We start from the raw sequence: 14,601 nt of genomic DNA on the forward strand, positions 1-14,601 counted from the left end.
ACCAGATTTCCTGCTACCTGATGATTTTTTCTTTTAATTTGTACCTTTTTCTTGTTTCTCCTTTCTCAGGTAAACCTTTCTCAGTTAAATCTCGAGTCAGAAAAAAAAAGTTACTTTTTTTTTTTATTAAAGCCTATTAGTTGATGATGAGTGATCTCTCCACAAGTTTTCTTATCTTTCAAATAAATTAGTGAAACATAAAAAGATGTGCTTAAAGTTAGCTTTCAGAAACAATCCCCTTGATTTTACGTAAGGAGTTAGAATACTGCTACATTCTGGAATCAGAACTTTACTCATATCGCAGTATAAACCTTGTGACATCTTGCCATTTTTGTTTGCTTTTGTTTTTGTTTATATATTTTTGTTTATTGAAGTTCAATTTGCCAACATATAGTGCTCATCCTGTCAGGTGCCCCCCTCAGTGCCCATCACCCAGTCACTCTATCCCCCCCAGCCTGCCTCCCCTTCCACTACCCCTTGTTCATTTCCCAGGAAAATGTTAGGAGTTTCTCATGTTTTGTCACTTTCTCTAATTTTTCCCACTCATTTTCCCTATAATCCCTTTCACTATTTCTTATATTCCCCATATGAGTGAAACCATATAATGATTGTCCTTCTCCGATTGACTTCACTCAGCATAATATCCTCCAGTTCCATCACATCTTGACATTTTTTACACACTAAGCTGAAATTAATATTATAGTATGGGAATCTGAATGGTTTCAAGATTTTTTTTTTGTTCTTCCTCTTCCCTTCCTACCACTTATTCCCAGTGTTCTTTGCTAACCTCTTATTTTTCCTTTTTCCTTAAATATAGATGTTTCCCAGGTTTCCATCTTCACTTCTTATTCTCATGTTGCTCTTCCTGTGGTATCCTATCCATAATTATAGCTTCAACTACTGAGTGCTTAGCACACTCAAATCTTGTTTGCATCTTCATCTTCTCAAGCTCTAAACCAGCACTTCCTTTTTTTTAAAAAAAAAATAAAGATTTTATTTATTTATTTGAGAGAGAGAGAAAGTGAACGCAAGTAGGGGTGAGGGGTAGAGGAAGAGGGAGAAGCAGACTCTCTTCCTAGCAGGGAGCCCTGCACGGAGCTCAATCCCAGGACCCTGGAAGCACAACCTGAACCGAAGGCAGATGCTTAACCGACTAAACCACTCAAGTGCCCCTAAACCAGCACTTCCTAATAGAACTTTTTACAAATGAAATGTTCTTTATCAGCACTGTTGAATATAGTTCCTACTGGTTAGACATGGCCATTGAGTACTTGAAACGTGGCTAGTGCACACAAGCACATGAATTTTTAACCTTATTTAAAGTAACCATTTGCGGTTGGACAGCACAACTCTGTAGCCAGCTCCCTGTTGGATACCTTTAGTTAGATATCTACAGGCATCCCAAAAACTGGTTATTATCTCCCCCCTCGCTCTACCCATTTCCCCTCCCTGAATACCATCTCAGGTAATAGCACCAGCAGTGTACTCAATTTCCCATTTGTGAGACATCCTAGAGTTCTTTCTTTCTCTCACATATAGCACCTCCCAGAAGGTAAAAAGAGAGTCACCTGTAGTCATCTGTAGACTTAAGAGAAATTTGGAAGTACACAGAGTAGTTAACATACATGCATTTTGCCTTTTCCCTCTGATGGTATGGATTGAATTCCTAGCCACATACTTGTATTCTTTTTTCTAAATATTCTTGCTCCTGGATTTTTAACCCTTTTTCATTCCTTTGCCACAAAAAGTATATGAATCTTTTCCCTAAAGAACATGCATAATCTGAGAAAATTTTTGGACTTTTTTTCCGGCTATGTTAGAATCATTGTAAAATAATAAAATTGGGGAAATTAATGAACAATATTTAAAGAAACAAAAAAACTGTAGGAGTGTTGTTATCATTATCCTGATTCCAGAAATTGAGAAAGCATAGCAGTTGAGTATGTTGTAATAGTGTCTGTCATCTTTTTAGGTCAGGTGGAAAAATATAATCGGGAAATAGAAGAGAAATCAGCATTGATTATCCAGAAACACTGGAGAGGGTACAGGGAAAGGAAAAATTTTCGCCAACAGAGGCCATCTCTCACGGAATATAAAGCAGCTGTCATACTTCAAAGAGCAGTGAGTCTAACGTAGCAAAAAGACTACTGGATTAGGAGGCAAAAACATGAATTCAAAGCTGACTTTGTATATACCTGCTGTAAACTATTGGTCTAGTCACTTAGCTTTTCTGAGTCTTAGTTTCTATAAAATAAGAACCTCTTTACCATTGGACAAACTGATTTAGACACTCAGTCCTTACTACTTACATAGAACTTTGTACACCATTTATCATACTGCAGTGTTATTTGTTAATTTTTCTTTCTTTCCTTGGCTGTGACTTCCTCAGAGGTAAAGAACTAAGTCTTATCTATTGTTGTCAGCTCTCAGTATGTGCTTGATGTATGAATGGATATTTACCCTACCCTTTTCACTCAGCTGTTATGTGAATAGAGATGACCCAATTTATGGGAAGGTATTTTGTGAATTGCAAAGCCTGTACTAGTTCAGCCCATCATAGTTTATTTTTTTAATGTACATAAAATGTATCGGATATAACTGGATCAATATAATTCTTGAATTATAGAATCACTTTCTTAAATGATAATATTCCTCAGATTTAGTAATATTTTATTGCCTTGGAAAAGCATGGCACACAAGGCTATTTATTTCATTTAATGACCAATTTTCCTAACATCTGTTATTCAGTTATACCTGTTAACTTTCATTTTAGGATATCAGGTCCTATAGCATTTTATAGTTCTTTATTGCTGAAGTTTGGGTTAATTTCAGTTTTTCAGAGTGATAGATTTTGTATAGTTTCTTTCTTAATTCTCTGTGATTAACGTTTTACAAAGATTATTTAAAACTAAAAAAATAGGATAGAGTAAGTATTACAGAAATATGAAGGTATTTATCTGCTGCATCCTTCTTCCTCAGACTTTTCTGGTGATGTCAAGGTCTATCTGCAACAAATAATCCTATACCTTCACCAAACCACACCTACATCTCTGTTTCACCCTCTGTTAAACAGGCCCATCTAAGAACCCATGGATATTGGTATTAGACATACTTCTTTTAGAGGAACCTTTGGGTCCTTTCTAATACCTTTACCTCATGCCTACTTCCTTTTTAAAACTCTTCTCTATCAAAGAATCAACTGGGCCCTTATTAAATTGAATTACTGCCTTGCCTATTTAGATGAGCCCAAAATTTTATAAAAGGGTCCTACACTCTAAAGTGAGATACCCCAGTTTGTCCACCATTCCTTAGAGAAAGAAGCATAGAGGTCCTTATTGGAGAATATCTGAGGTCTATGAATGCAAAGTTGGTTTGGCTTTCACACTTTTCTTTGGCATAAGAGGAAAAAGATTAGTCACATCTGCTTCATATCTCCCCCACCCAAAAGGAATATGGATCTCCATGGTAAGAATAAAAAAGGATGGGTTAGGTCATGTTTTTAGTGTTTGCAACTCATTACTAAAAATAATGGTGAAGTCAAAGCAAAGCTAGCCAAAAAATAGATGAGAAGAGGATTCCTTTCAAAGAGGAAAAAGAATGAAAAATTATGAAGTATAGAGAGGGAAGAAAAATGAAAGTAGTTGAGAAAATTCAAATAGGGCAATCAGTGATCAGTAAATGATGCATTTTGCTACATTTTGAAGTATCTTTTTCTAAGACATACTATAGACTTGTATATATACTGGGTCCAATACAATACCTACTAACCATATGTGACTACCTCAGTACTTGACAGATAGCTAGTTGAAATTGAAATGTGCTGTAAGTGTAAATTGCCCCCATATTTTGAAAACTTAGTATGAGAGTGTAAAATATAAAATACTTCATTAATAATTTTTACAGTGAATACATGTGGAAGTGCCAATAATTTACATATATTGAGTTCTAATATGTTTAATAACTTAGTATATACAATATATTAATTTCACCAAATTTTTTTCTTTTTTTATATGGCTACTAGAAAATTTAAAATTACAGGGGATCCCTGGGTGGCTCAGAGGTTTGGTGCCAGCCTTTGGCCCAGGGCGCGATCCTGGGGTCTCGGGATCGAGTCCCACGTCAGGCTCTTGGCATGGAGCCTGCTTCTCCCTCTGCCTCTCTCTATGTCTATCATGAATAAATAAATAAAATCTTAAAAAAAAATAAAAATAAATAAATAAAGAAAATTTAAAATTACATATATGACTTCTATTATATTTCTGTTAGTGCAGCAACTGATCTTAGTAAGAAAGAAAAAGGAATAATTCACTAGTTTCACTGAAAGTAGTAGGAGTATCATTTCATTGAACTTGTCCCTTAGAAGGAACTGGTTTTTAGTGTTTTGGGCAGGAAAAGGCCAGAACTGGAAGAAAGACCAAAACCATTATTTACCTTTCTCCCTCCCTTATTTTGTGCAAAAGCAAAGGCATTCTCATGTAGCTAGAAATTGAAAAACCCTGTGTAAAACTGCTAATTTCAAATTATACACGTTTAACATAGGCAACTTGGACTTCTCCGTAGTGGCATAGTGTTGAAATTAAATTTGAAGAGTTCACTGCATTTTCCCTTTTAATTCCTCAGGATTTTCTTCTCTTGCTTTCTTATCTCTTAGGCTAAGAAGGAAGATGCTGGTTGCTGGTGTCTGGTCTTTAGGGCCAGAATGAGGGTAATTTTTGCCACTTGATTATAGCAGAAAAGTATTACAGCACTATTATACATATCCATTACAGACTGACCACAAAAACACTTAGTAAAACAAACCATTAGCAGTTGAGAAAATAAAAAACAAGGAGAGAAATATAATTTCAGAGAGTCCTGAAATAAAGAATGAAGAAATGGTCAAGGTGGCCTTTTTTGATCTAGGAACAGAGATTCTTCTGTTCTGGTACCTTAATTCTAAGGTTCCCAGCATAACATGTTAAGCCTAGAGTGGTACTAAAAGCAGGAGGTAGAGGAGAGAGAAGGAGAGGCAAAGAAGAATCATCAAGTAAAGGAAAGAATCCAAGGAAAGGAGAGGGTCTCTCAACAGGAGGCTGTAAGCACAGTTGAAGGCTCCAATAACATACTAAAACAGAGATATTACGGAAATTTTATATACTGAGTGAGAAGACCTCCAGCCCTTTTTTTTTTCTCCCCTTAGGTTCCAGTGTGCTGTCAGCCAGGCTTATCTCTTAAAAAGAGTAGATGGAGAATATTTTCTTCAGGAAATCTGAGAAAAGTTACAAGTATACTCACAATGGTATACTTCAAAGAAACAGCTCATTTCGGTCTTTCTGTATTGAAGTATGGTGGTTAAGCCCTACCTACCTATCCAGAATTTCTAAACACCTTCTTAGGGCTCACTCTTAAAAATAGCTCAAAATGTCATTGGGTATCTGAGAAAAGCTGAGGCCAAAACAAACACAATAAAAGTACTTGATGGAAATAGAGGCATTGCACGGATAAGAAAACTTTTTAAAAATCTATTATTTCCTCAGAGCTAAGAGAGGATAATGCATGAAACAAAACCGAGATGCTATATAAAAGGGAACAAATAGAATCAAAATCAGCAGAAGAAAAAATAAAAGACAAAAGGGCTAGGGAAAAGTTTGGGAAATCTATAGAGCAGGGAAAAAAAAAAGATAACCAGTCCAAGAGGTCAAACATTCAAACATTTGAAAGAAAGAACAGAACAAAACCTGGTAGCTAAAATGTATTAGATTAAGGCTGTTATATATTTGAGGGAAAATGATTTCCACCCACACCATCAATTTAAGGTAAGGGTAGACTAAAGACATTTTCATGCATCACAAAGTCTTTTTTTTTTTAAGATTTTATTTATTTATTCTTCATAGAGACAGAGAGAGAGAGAGGCAGAGACACAGGCAGAGGGAGAAGCAGGCTCCATGCAGAGAGCCCGACGTGGGACTCGATCCAGGTTCTCCAGGATCACGCCCGGGGCTGCAGGCGGCGCTAAACCGCTGCGCCACCGGGGCTGCCCACAAAGTCTTTAAAACAAAGAAGTTACCCAAGAAAAAAGACAATGTAGAATATAGGAAAATGAAAAGAAAGATGAAAAGGAGTCACCAAGATGATGGTGAATGGAGATACCAGGCATAGAGAGTAGTCAGTTTAGGTTGGAGTGAGTCACAAAGCTCCAGAATAAATATATGTCCAGCAAAATAAATTTGACAGAATGTCTGATATGTTTTAATGTATTAAGCATTAAGACAGAGTTTAGATACATAATCAGTGATAAGTATGTAGAAAATAGAAAAGTAAGCACAGGAAAACACTAATTCTAGAGAAAATTTTAAAATGTGCAAAAAAGGGAAAGTAAATTATATACTATGTGGATCAAAATTGAATGACCTTGATGTAGTCATAATTATGTAAACACTGGGCATTGATGTAACTAAATTTATCATAATATTGGATGTTTAGGGATATGGAAAGTATGTGGGAGAGCAAGCAGTGAAAGAGACCTAAGCTAAATCCTTATCTTCCATACAAGAAAGTCCATAGATAATACCTATACCTGAAAACTGACAGAAAAGTAGATGGACATAAACATCAAAAAAAAAACCTGAAAGTGTTAAAGTTGTTATCTTTGAGAGAAGGGGCAGAGAACTGCAGGGGTTTTTTTTTGGGTGGGTGGTGAGTAAGAATTCATATAAAACTGACATTTTAAACAATAGATTGTTACATCAACGAGTTTTCTCCTGGAAAGCACTAAATAGTAAAATATTTTATTTATACTTTGTGAGCCATGCAGTCTGTTTTAAGTATTCATCTCTACAATTGTAGCACAAAGGAAGCTGTAGTCAAAACACAAGCATGAAATGTTAATATGTTATTTGTAGCCACTGAATTTGGAATTTCGTAATTTTCTCGTCACAGTATATTCCTTTTTGAACTTTTTAACCATACAAAAGTACAAAACCGTTCTGAACTCTTAAGCCATACAAAAACAAGCAGCAGGCTGAATTTGGTATGGGGGCCATAATTTGCCAACCTTTCCCTTAAAGCAATGTGAAATATAACTTTGATGAAAATAAAAACTACAAGGAAGAGTGAAAAAAAAATTGGGCAGAATAATTTCAAATTTTCTCCAAATCTTGCCTGTTCAAGACTTCTAGATTTACTGGGAGTTCTTTTTGAAGGACACAAGGAAGAACATTCAGAAAGTGCTTTCATTATTTGGCCCATACTTTACAATTTTACAATATTTTCTCATTTACCGAGTTTTTTTTTATATACTGTCCCTTTACCAAGTTTTTTCTTATATACTGTCCCTTTGGTCCTCACATTTTTGTAGTCTAAGTAGAATTGGGGTTTGTGTTTTCTATAGACACAGAACCCATCTTGTGGAGATCAAGTGACTTGCCCAAAATCAGACACAGTCTATAAGTGACTAGTATTGAGACAAGAACTTATTTCCAGTTTTTTCCTCCTAATTGCTTACTATACTATGCCCCAAGTCAGAATTTATAAGGGACTAGAACTAAGAACTCACTTCCTATTTTTTCCTCTCTTTTGCTTACATACAGATAATACATGAATATATACTTGTAAAATATTAAAACACAACAAAAGAATATCATTAAAAAGTCATTGTCCTCCCTCACTTTAGTCACAATCCCATCCCTCTCCCCATGCATACTCAGTTAACAACTGTTATAATGTTGTTACCATATGTTGTAGAATAAAATAATTCTGTTAGTCAGGAATGAAAAATCACAAATCTTTTTTTGCCCCAGACTCTTAAATTCCTAGCAAAGTGCCGTAAGAAAAAGAAACTATTTGCTCCTTGGCGAGGACTTCAAGATCTCACCGATGCACGGAGAGTTGAATTAAAGCAACAAGTGGATGACTATCTCAGAAGACATCCGGTATGCAGGCTTCTGTGCCATATTAGTGTTACATTTTTTCAGTGCATGATATTCACCAATAAAACATTGTATTGTATGTATTTGTGCATTTACTATTGGTATAAGGTAATACGGTGGCTTTACCATAGAGTTAAGGGATTTGGGGCCTTTTAATTATATGGGCCATAGTATAGTCAGTAGGGAAGGAGACTGCTTCAAATTGATTATTTCCTATAGTATATCAGTAAGACATGGTCATTGCCATTTCTAATGTCAGGTTGACAGAAAAAAGTTCTGACTTCTAGCCAAAATGGAGTAACAGAGACTGAATTTACTTCCCATCTGAAAAAATGGTTTTCAAGACCATGGACATTAGACAGTGAAGGTTAGTAATTCCTGAGAGGCAAGATGGAGTAAAAGGGACTGGATTTACTTCCTTCCTGAAACCACTGGGAAACAAAAAAGATAAAATACATGAAACAGTGGTTTTCAAGACCATGGACATCAAACAAAGAAGGTTATAATTATTGAGAGGGAACAAAGTGGGCGCTAGCTTATTGCCCTGAGAGAGTTTCTAGGTCACAGCACAAGGAGGAGGAAAGAGGAGGAGCTCTTTGGAATCCCCATGCTGAGGAGCTGAAACTGAGAGTCTACAGAGAACAAGGCAGCTAGATTTCATAGGACAGAGTACAGAGCAAAAAGATAGACAAAGAGCACATCAGATATCTGCAGAATATTACCCCTTGAGTATATTTCAGGAATCTGATTAGCATATGTATGTAAGGAAACTACCCAGGGCCAAGGAAACAGTCATCTTCAAAGAGAGAACAGTGCCTGATACTCAACACTGGCGCAAGAATAGTACATACTCCCATCAAATAGACCGGAAAAGCTTAATTCACAGGACATCAGAAAGAATGATTAGGAGTCTTGCCTTAGTAGTAGAAAGTAAATAGTGTAGACTGATGCATTCTGCTAGACAAGTCATAAAAGCAGGAGCCAAAAAGATCAAAAGTTTTTTAATGTAATTTAACCACATCTCAGAAAAAAAAAAACCTCAAGATTTTTAGAAATACCAATATATATATATCCAGCATTCAACAAAGTACAAGTTACAATGTCTGGCATCCAATCAGAGTAACAGGCATATATAGAGGTAAGAAGACATGACTCATAATGAGGTGGATATGTAATCCAACCAGTTTAGAGATTACACAGATGTTAGACTTAGCAGAGAAGGACATTGTGGGTGGCTCAGCAGTTCAGTGCCTGTCTTCAGCCCAGGGCGTGATCCTGGGGTCCAGGATCAAGTCCCACATTGGGCTCCCTGCATGGAGCCTGCTTCTCCTTCCGCCTGTGTCTCTGCCTCTCTCTCTCTCTCTCTCTCTCTCTCTCCATCTCTCTCATGAATAAATAAACAAAAATCTTAAAAAAAAAAAAAAAGAGAAGGACATTGTTCATACATTCATATTTTTAAAGGGATGTGTTGGGACAAATGGGTGGCTCAGTTGGTTAAGTGGCTGCCTTCAGCTCAAATCATGATCCCAGGGTCCTGGGATCAAGCCCCCCCCATCGGGCTCCCTGCTCAGGGCCTGCTCCTCCCTCTCCCTCTGCCACTCCCCCATATTTATAAATTAGAGTATGCTGAGTATCTGCTATGAGTGGAATCATGCAGTATTTATCCATTTGTGACTGACTTATTTCATTTAGTCCAATGTCTTTAAGGTTCATCCACATCATAGCTTTTTTATTTTTTAAAGAATTTTTTAAGGTTGAATAATATTCCATTATAAGTATATACCCCATTTTGTTTATCCATTCAGCTATTGATGGACACTTGGATTACTTCCACCTTTTGGCTATTGTGAATAGTGTTGCCTTGAACATGTATATACAAATATCTATTCATATCACTGCTCTGAATTTTGGGGGGCATATGCCCAGGAGCAGAATAGCTAAATCTTACGGTAGTTTTATTTCTGTTTTTTTGAGAAACCTCCGTACTATTTTCCAATGCACTGATCCATTTTACTTTCCCACTGGCAGTGCATAGGGGTTCCAGTTTCTCCATATCCTCGCCTATTGTTACTTTCACATCCTAAGGAGTATGAGGTGGTATATCATTGTGAATGGATTTGGATTTCCCTAATGATTACTGATTTTGAGCATCTTTTATTGGCCATTGGAATATCTTCTTTTTTAATTTAAATTCAGTTTAGTTAACAATGTCCATTCAAGTTCTTTGCCCATTTTTTAATCAGGTTGTTTGGTTTTTTTTTGGGGGGGGGGTATTGAGCTTTAGGAGTTATCTATATGTTCTGGATATTAATATTTTATCAGGTATGTGATTCACAAATATTTTCTCCTATTCTGTGTGTTACCTTTTTACTCAGTTTATAGTATCCTTTGCTGCGCAGAAATTTTTAATTTTGATGGAAGTTCAACTTGTCTATTTTACCTTTTGTTATAACTATCTTCAGTGTTATATTTGGGAAATGGCCAGGCCTAATGTCATGAAGCTTTCCCTCTATCTTTTCTTCTAAGAGTTTTATAGTTTTATCTCTTACATTGAGGTCTTTGATTTCTCTTTCTCTCTCTCTCTTTCCTTTTTTAATGCATTATGTATGATTTTGATGCATGCTCTTGTTTAAAAAAGAAGTAGTGCCTTAGTCATATTCTAGTGCTGCTGTTTAAGATTCTGTGACTGAAAAGTATGGTGGTAGCTGGAGAGGGACTGCATCCCAGACCAGAGCCAGGAACTGGAATATTTGAGAAGTTGTGATAATCAAAAGCTTTATCAGCTTCAGAGTTAAGATTTTCTGATACTTCTCTGAACTAATTGTCTTCAAAGTAATTGCATAGCCAAAGGAATATGGTCCTTTAGATTTTGTACCTTAATCTGTGAAACCAGAAGCAATTCTAACATTATGGTTTAAATAAGTTTAGGACCGAGGACAGGTCCTAAACTTATTTAAGTTTAGGGTGATGGAGTCTGTCAGGTGGGGTCTGGAACAAGAGGTTTCCTTGTTACTCCTGTTCCAGGCCAGTATTTTTACCAAACCATTTGTAGTTTTCCCTGTGGTCTCTCAATCTTAACTCTTCTCCCAGAATTCCACAGGAGCACACCAGAAAGAAACTACCCCCTGAATTTTTATCTGAAGCTGCTTTTAAAAGGCTATTTAATGCTTGCACAAGAGAACAAGCTAGATGAGATTCAACTGATAGGATGAGAGGCAGCTAAACATGCTGAAACCTCTTCTAAGTGGTTGAGCAAAACATGGGTGTGGGTGTATGTGTATCTCCTGTAATAATATTTCTGTTCTTTCTTCCCAGAGCTCTCAAATGTCAGATATGACTAGCAGAGAGCTCCATTCCCAAGCTCAAGAACAACTGCAACACTACCTTATGGGCAGGGCCCTAGAAGAGAGAGCCCAGCAGCACAGGGAGGCTCTGATGGCTCAGATCAGCACCAACATTGAACAGTTAATGAGTATGTGCTTGTTCCATTTTTGTTTCCTAAAATGAACACCCTATGCAAGATTTTGTGACATCTAAAATCTTCAGAAGGAAAATACCACTTAATGGTTTAGACTGTCTCTTGTCCTGAGAAATTTCTAGATCCAGAACATGCCAGCCCGTGATCTTTTCAAATACAAATCCCATAAGCTCCTTTTTGGCTGCTCTTCCGAGCCTTGCTATCCTTCAGGGGTATCAACTCAGACAGTAGTTACTAATTATAAAGGTGCTGAGCCCTACTAGCTAGGTTCTTTTGTGTAATCTCAAAAGCTTTTGATCATATTTTAGGAGTTGGTGATGACCGTAGTTACAATGCCATTGTATAATTTTTAATGAAGTGCTTTCACAAAAGTTAATTCATCTGCTCACAGGGACATTTAGTGAGAGATCTCATCCATGAAGCCACAGTGTTTGAATCCACCTGTGAAACACTTTTAATATATATGGAGCAGAGAAGGCCAGAGTTCTCTATTTAGTGCCATTACTTTCGAATTTTGTATTTTTTAATAGATAGAGGGGTGTAATTGAGCCTCTCATATATAGGATGGGGTTCTACTATATTTAAAGAATTCATGTTTTTTAAATCATCTTTAAAAAGCTACATCTTTTTTTTTTATTCTTTTAAACACAGTGGGGGGTGGGCAGTTGCTATCAGCCACACCTACAACTTGTGAATAGTCATATACCATCTATAGCTAGCAATGGTGAAGATTCAGAGTTGGAACCCTGTCCCTGCTTTATAGCAGAGTTCCAACTCTATAGTTTCCAAGTTCCTACTTGTTTGGTACAGAACTCTTCTACTCACCTATTTATTTTCTGTTTATTACAGAGGCACCGAGTCTGAAGGAGGCAGAAGGGAAAGAACCTGAACTCTTCCTAAGTAGATCCAGGCCTGTGGCAGCTAAGGCCAAGCAGGCCCATCTTACTGCCCTGAAGCATATACAGGCACCTTGGTGGAAGAAGCTTGGGGAAGAAGCAGGAGATGAGATTGATGTTCCAAAGGATGAGTTTAGTTTAGAATTAGGAACTTTATTCATTGGTGGAACCAAACCCCCTTAGGAAGCTATCCAGAGAAATGACACAAATCCTTTATTTTAGATTATTTTGGTTCTGCCTCTGGCATGCTAGTAGACTAGAGCTATCTTTTACTCATGGCTTTCCAGAGATTCCTCTCCAAATAAGATTTTCAGGCAGTAAGCAAAGAGTTGTCTTCCCACTTTTTGCAGTTCTATTTTCCTTTTTCCACACGACCATCCGTGGCCACACATACAAATTAAGAATGTGGCTTTTATGTGGAACTAACCTCAGCACGACATTCTGTTTATGTGAAATTTTCTGTTGTTTTGCTGTTTTCCTACCAAAGGTGTCTTCTAAATAAATATTTTCAACATTATTCTCAAAAACTTGTCAAGATTACTTCAACTTTTCACATTTATTATTTAATTTCATATTTCTCTAATATAAGAAGGGTGCTCTTGGACTTTATTAAGGTGAGAGAACAAATGGTCATTTGAAGGGTACTTCACTCTTTTCTACCAAACATTTGTTGAATTCATTTTCTATCTTATTTCTAAAAGAACTGCTTTTTTAAAAATCCTAGGATTCAGCACAGGAAAAAATTCTTTCAGATAAAATTCTGTTTTAACTATGAGAATTATGTAACTCATTGGTTCCCTTTGTCTTATCTACTGTGAATCTCAGAGCTAAATATAATGCTTAACTTTTATATGATCCTACGTAGCTATATACTTATTTGGTTCCAACCTAATATTTTCTGATTTTCCTATTTATCTTTAATTGTATTTTAATACTAGAAGCTTTTTTTTTTTTCAGACCTACTTCTATTTGTATTTGTAACAATACGGAGTTTAAGTTAAAAACAATTAACAAACCATGGACTCAATAAGGTAAGGAATCTGGAGGGTACTTCTTATATAAATGAGTGAAAATACCAATATTTCTGGATGATAAGACCAAATTTTATAACATCCAGTCCTCTAAAATTAAGTTTAGTAAAGTTCTAGTTAGTATCCTAATGTAATTATTATTCATAATTGGGAAATAAATGTATATACTTCATCTGTGATAATCAGATGGAAGTTCTGGTTTCAGTGAGAATGTAGAAAGCTATGTGAAAATGTTGCTCTCGGGTTAAAAACATGCCAGATAATCTGCAAAAATAATTTTTCTTGAGCCTATTTGATTGCTGAGGCCCTAGGGACAACCAAGTAAATTGAGATGGGACTCAGTATCTGTGAAATGAGCTATTTCATCTTTAGTAGAGTACAGGAGACAAAGATGGCTAAAATTTCAATGAATTCTTAAAGGCCAGTAATGGGGTAGCATGTCAGTTTAGAACATCTAGGAGCCTCAGACAGGAGAATTCAGACCTTCACCTAATTCAGGAAAGGTTGGGAGCAGGGCAGCAGGCCTGAAGAGATGCCCTTCGTGGTGTAGGCAAACGTGATAGGCTGCTACTGGGTGACATGATCTAAGTCCTGTCTGCATTCCCAAACCCTTCTCTTAAAAGCCTTAGACTGCTGGAGCAGGGGCAGTAAGCCCTCTTAACCCCAAGGATCAGAGAAAATTCCATTGCATGTTAAGGAGGAAATAGAAATAAAAACTATCTGTTTCTGGGGGCAGGATAGGAAACACTCTAGACCTAGACACCAAACGAAATCCAGCATTGCTGAGGGAGAGATGGAAACCAAATTCCTCTCCTGAGAGACAAGAAATCATCTTAGCCCCAGAAATCCCATGTAACACAAAGCAGATGTCTGCCAATGCTAGAAAGGAAACTGCCAAGACCACCATAGATAATGACTGCCAAGAGGGAGAAGAATAGGAACACTGAGAAAGCCTTACCTCCAATCACTGGAAGAAGAGATCTGCCTAAGATTTAGGCCGGATCAGGACAACACAACACCCATGTCCCAACAGCTAGCCTAGCACCAAGTAATGTGCCATGGCAATTTATCACCAGCATGGAGAGAAACCCCTGTGGCAAAGGCATACAGGCATCCTTGAAAGTGGAGAGTGGAGCCAGAATACTAAAAAACCTTCAAGCTTCCCAGACCCCTCTCTAAGCACAAGGTAACAACAGGTTTCAAAAATAATTTGAAGTCTGTGGTATATAGAAGATAAAAAGGAAAACCATGTTGGTTCCTGAAGGTGGCCCTGTGGTTATGCTGGTGAT

General features: G+C 36.9%; 1 protein-coding gene across 2 annotated transcripts in view; it reads left to right on the forward strand.

Annotated features, from left to right (window-relative positions):
- IQCB1 (IQ motif containing B1) overlaps positions 1–12,798 on the forward strand; it is a 65,807-nt gene extending 53,009 nt beyond the window's left edge. For both annotated transcript variants that reach the window (XM_077884326.1, XM_077884327.1), the window contains exons 12-15: positions 1,973–2,121; positions 7,779–7,910; positions 11,223–11,379; positions 12,235–12,798. In XM_077884326.1, coding sequence (XP_077740452.1) covers positions 1,973–2,121; positions 7,779–7,910; positions 11,223–11,379; positions 12,235–12,464 — 668 coding nt within the window. In that variant the 3' untranslated portion in view covers positions 12,465–12,798. The remainder of the gene's footprint in view (positions 1–1,972; positions 2,122–7,778; positions 7,911–11,222; positions 11,380–12,234) is intronic.
- The last annotated feature ends 1,803 nt before the right edge of the window (positions 12,799–14,601 follow it).

Source organism: Canis aureus, chromosome 35, assembly GCF_053574225.1.
Source record: "Canis aureus isolate CA01 chromosome 35, VMU_Caureus_v.1.0, whole genome shotgun sequence".
Lineage (NCBI taxonomy): Eukaryota > Metazoa > Chordata > Mammalia > Carnivora > Canidae > Canis > Canis aureus.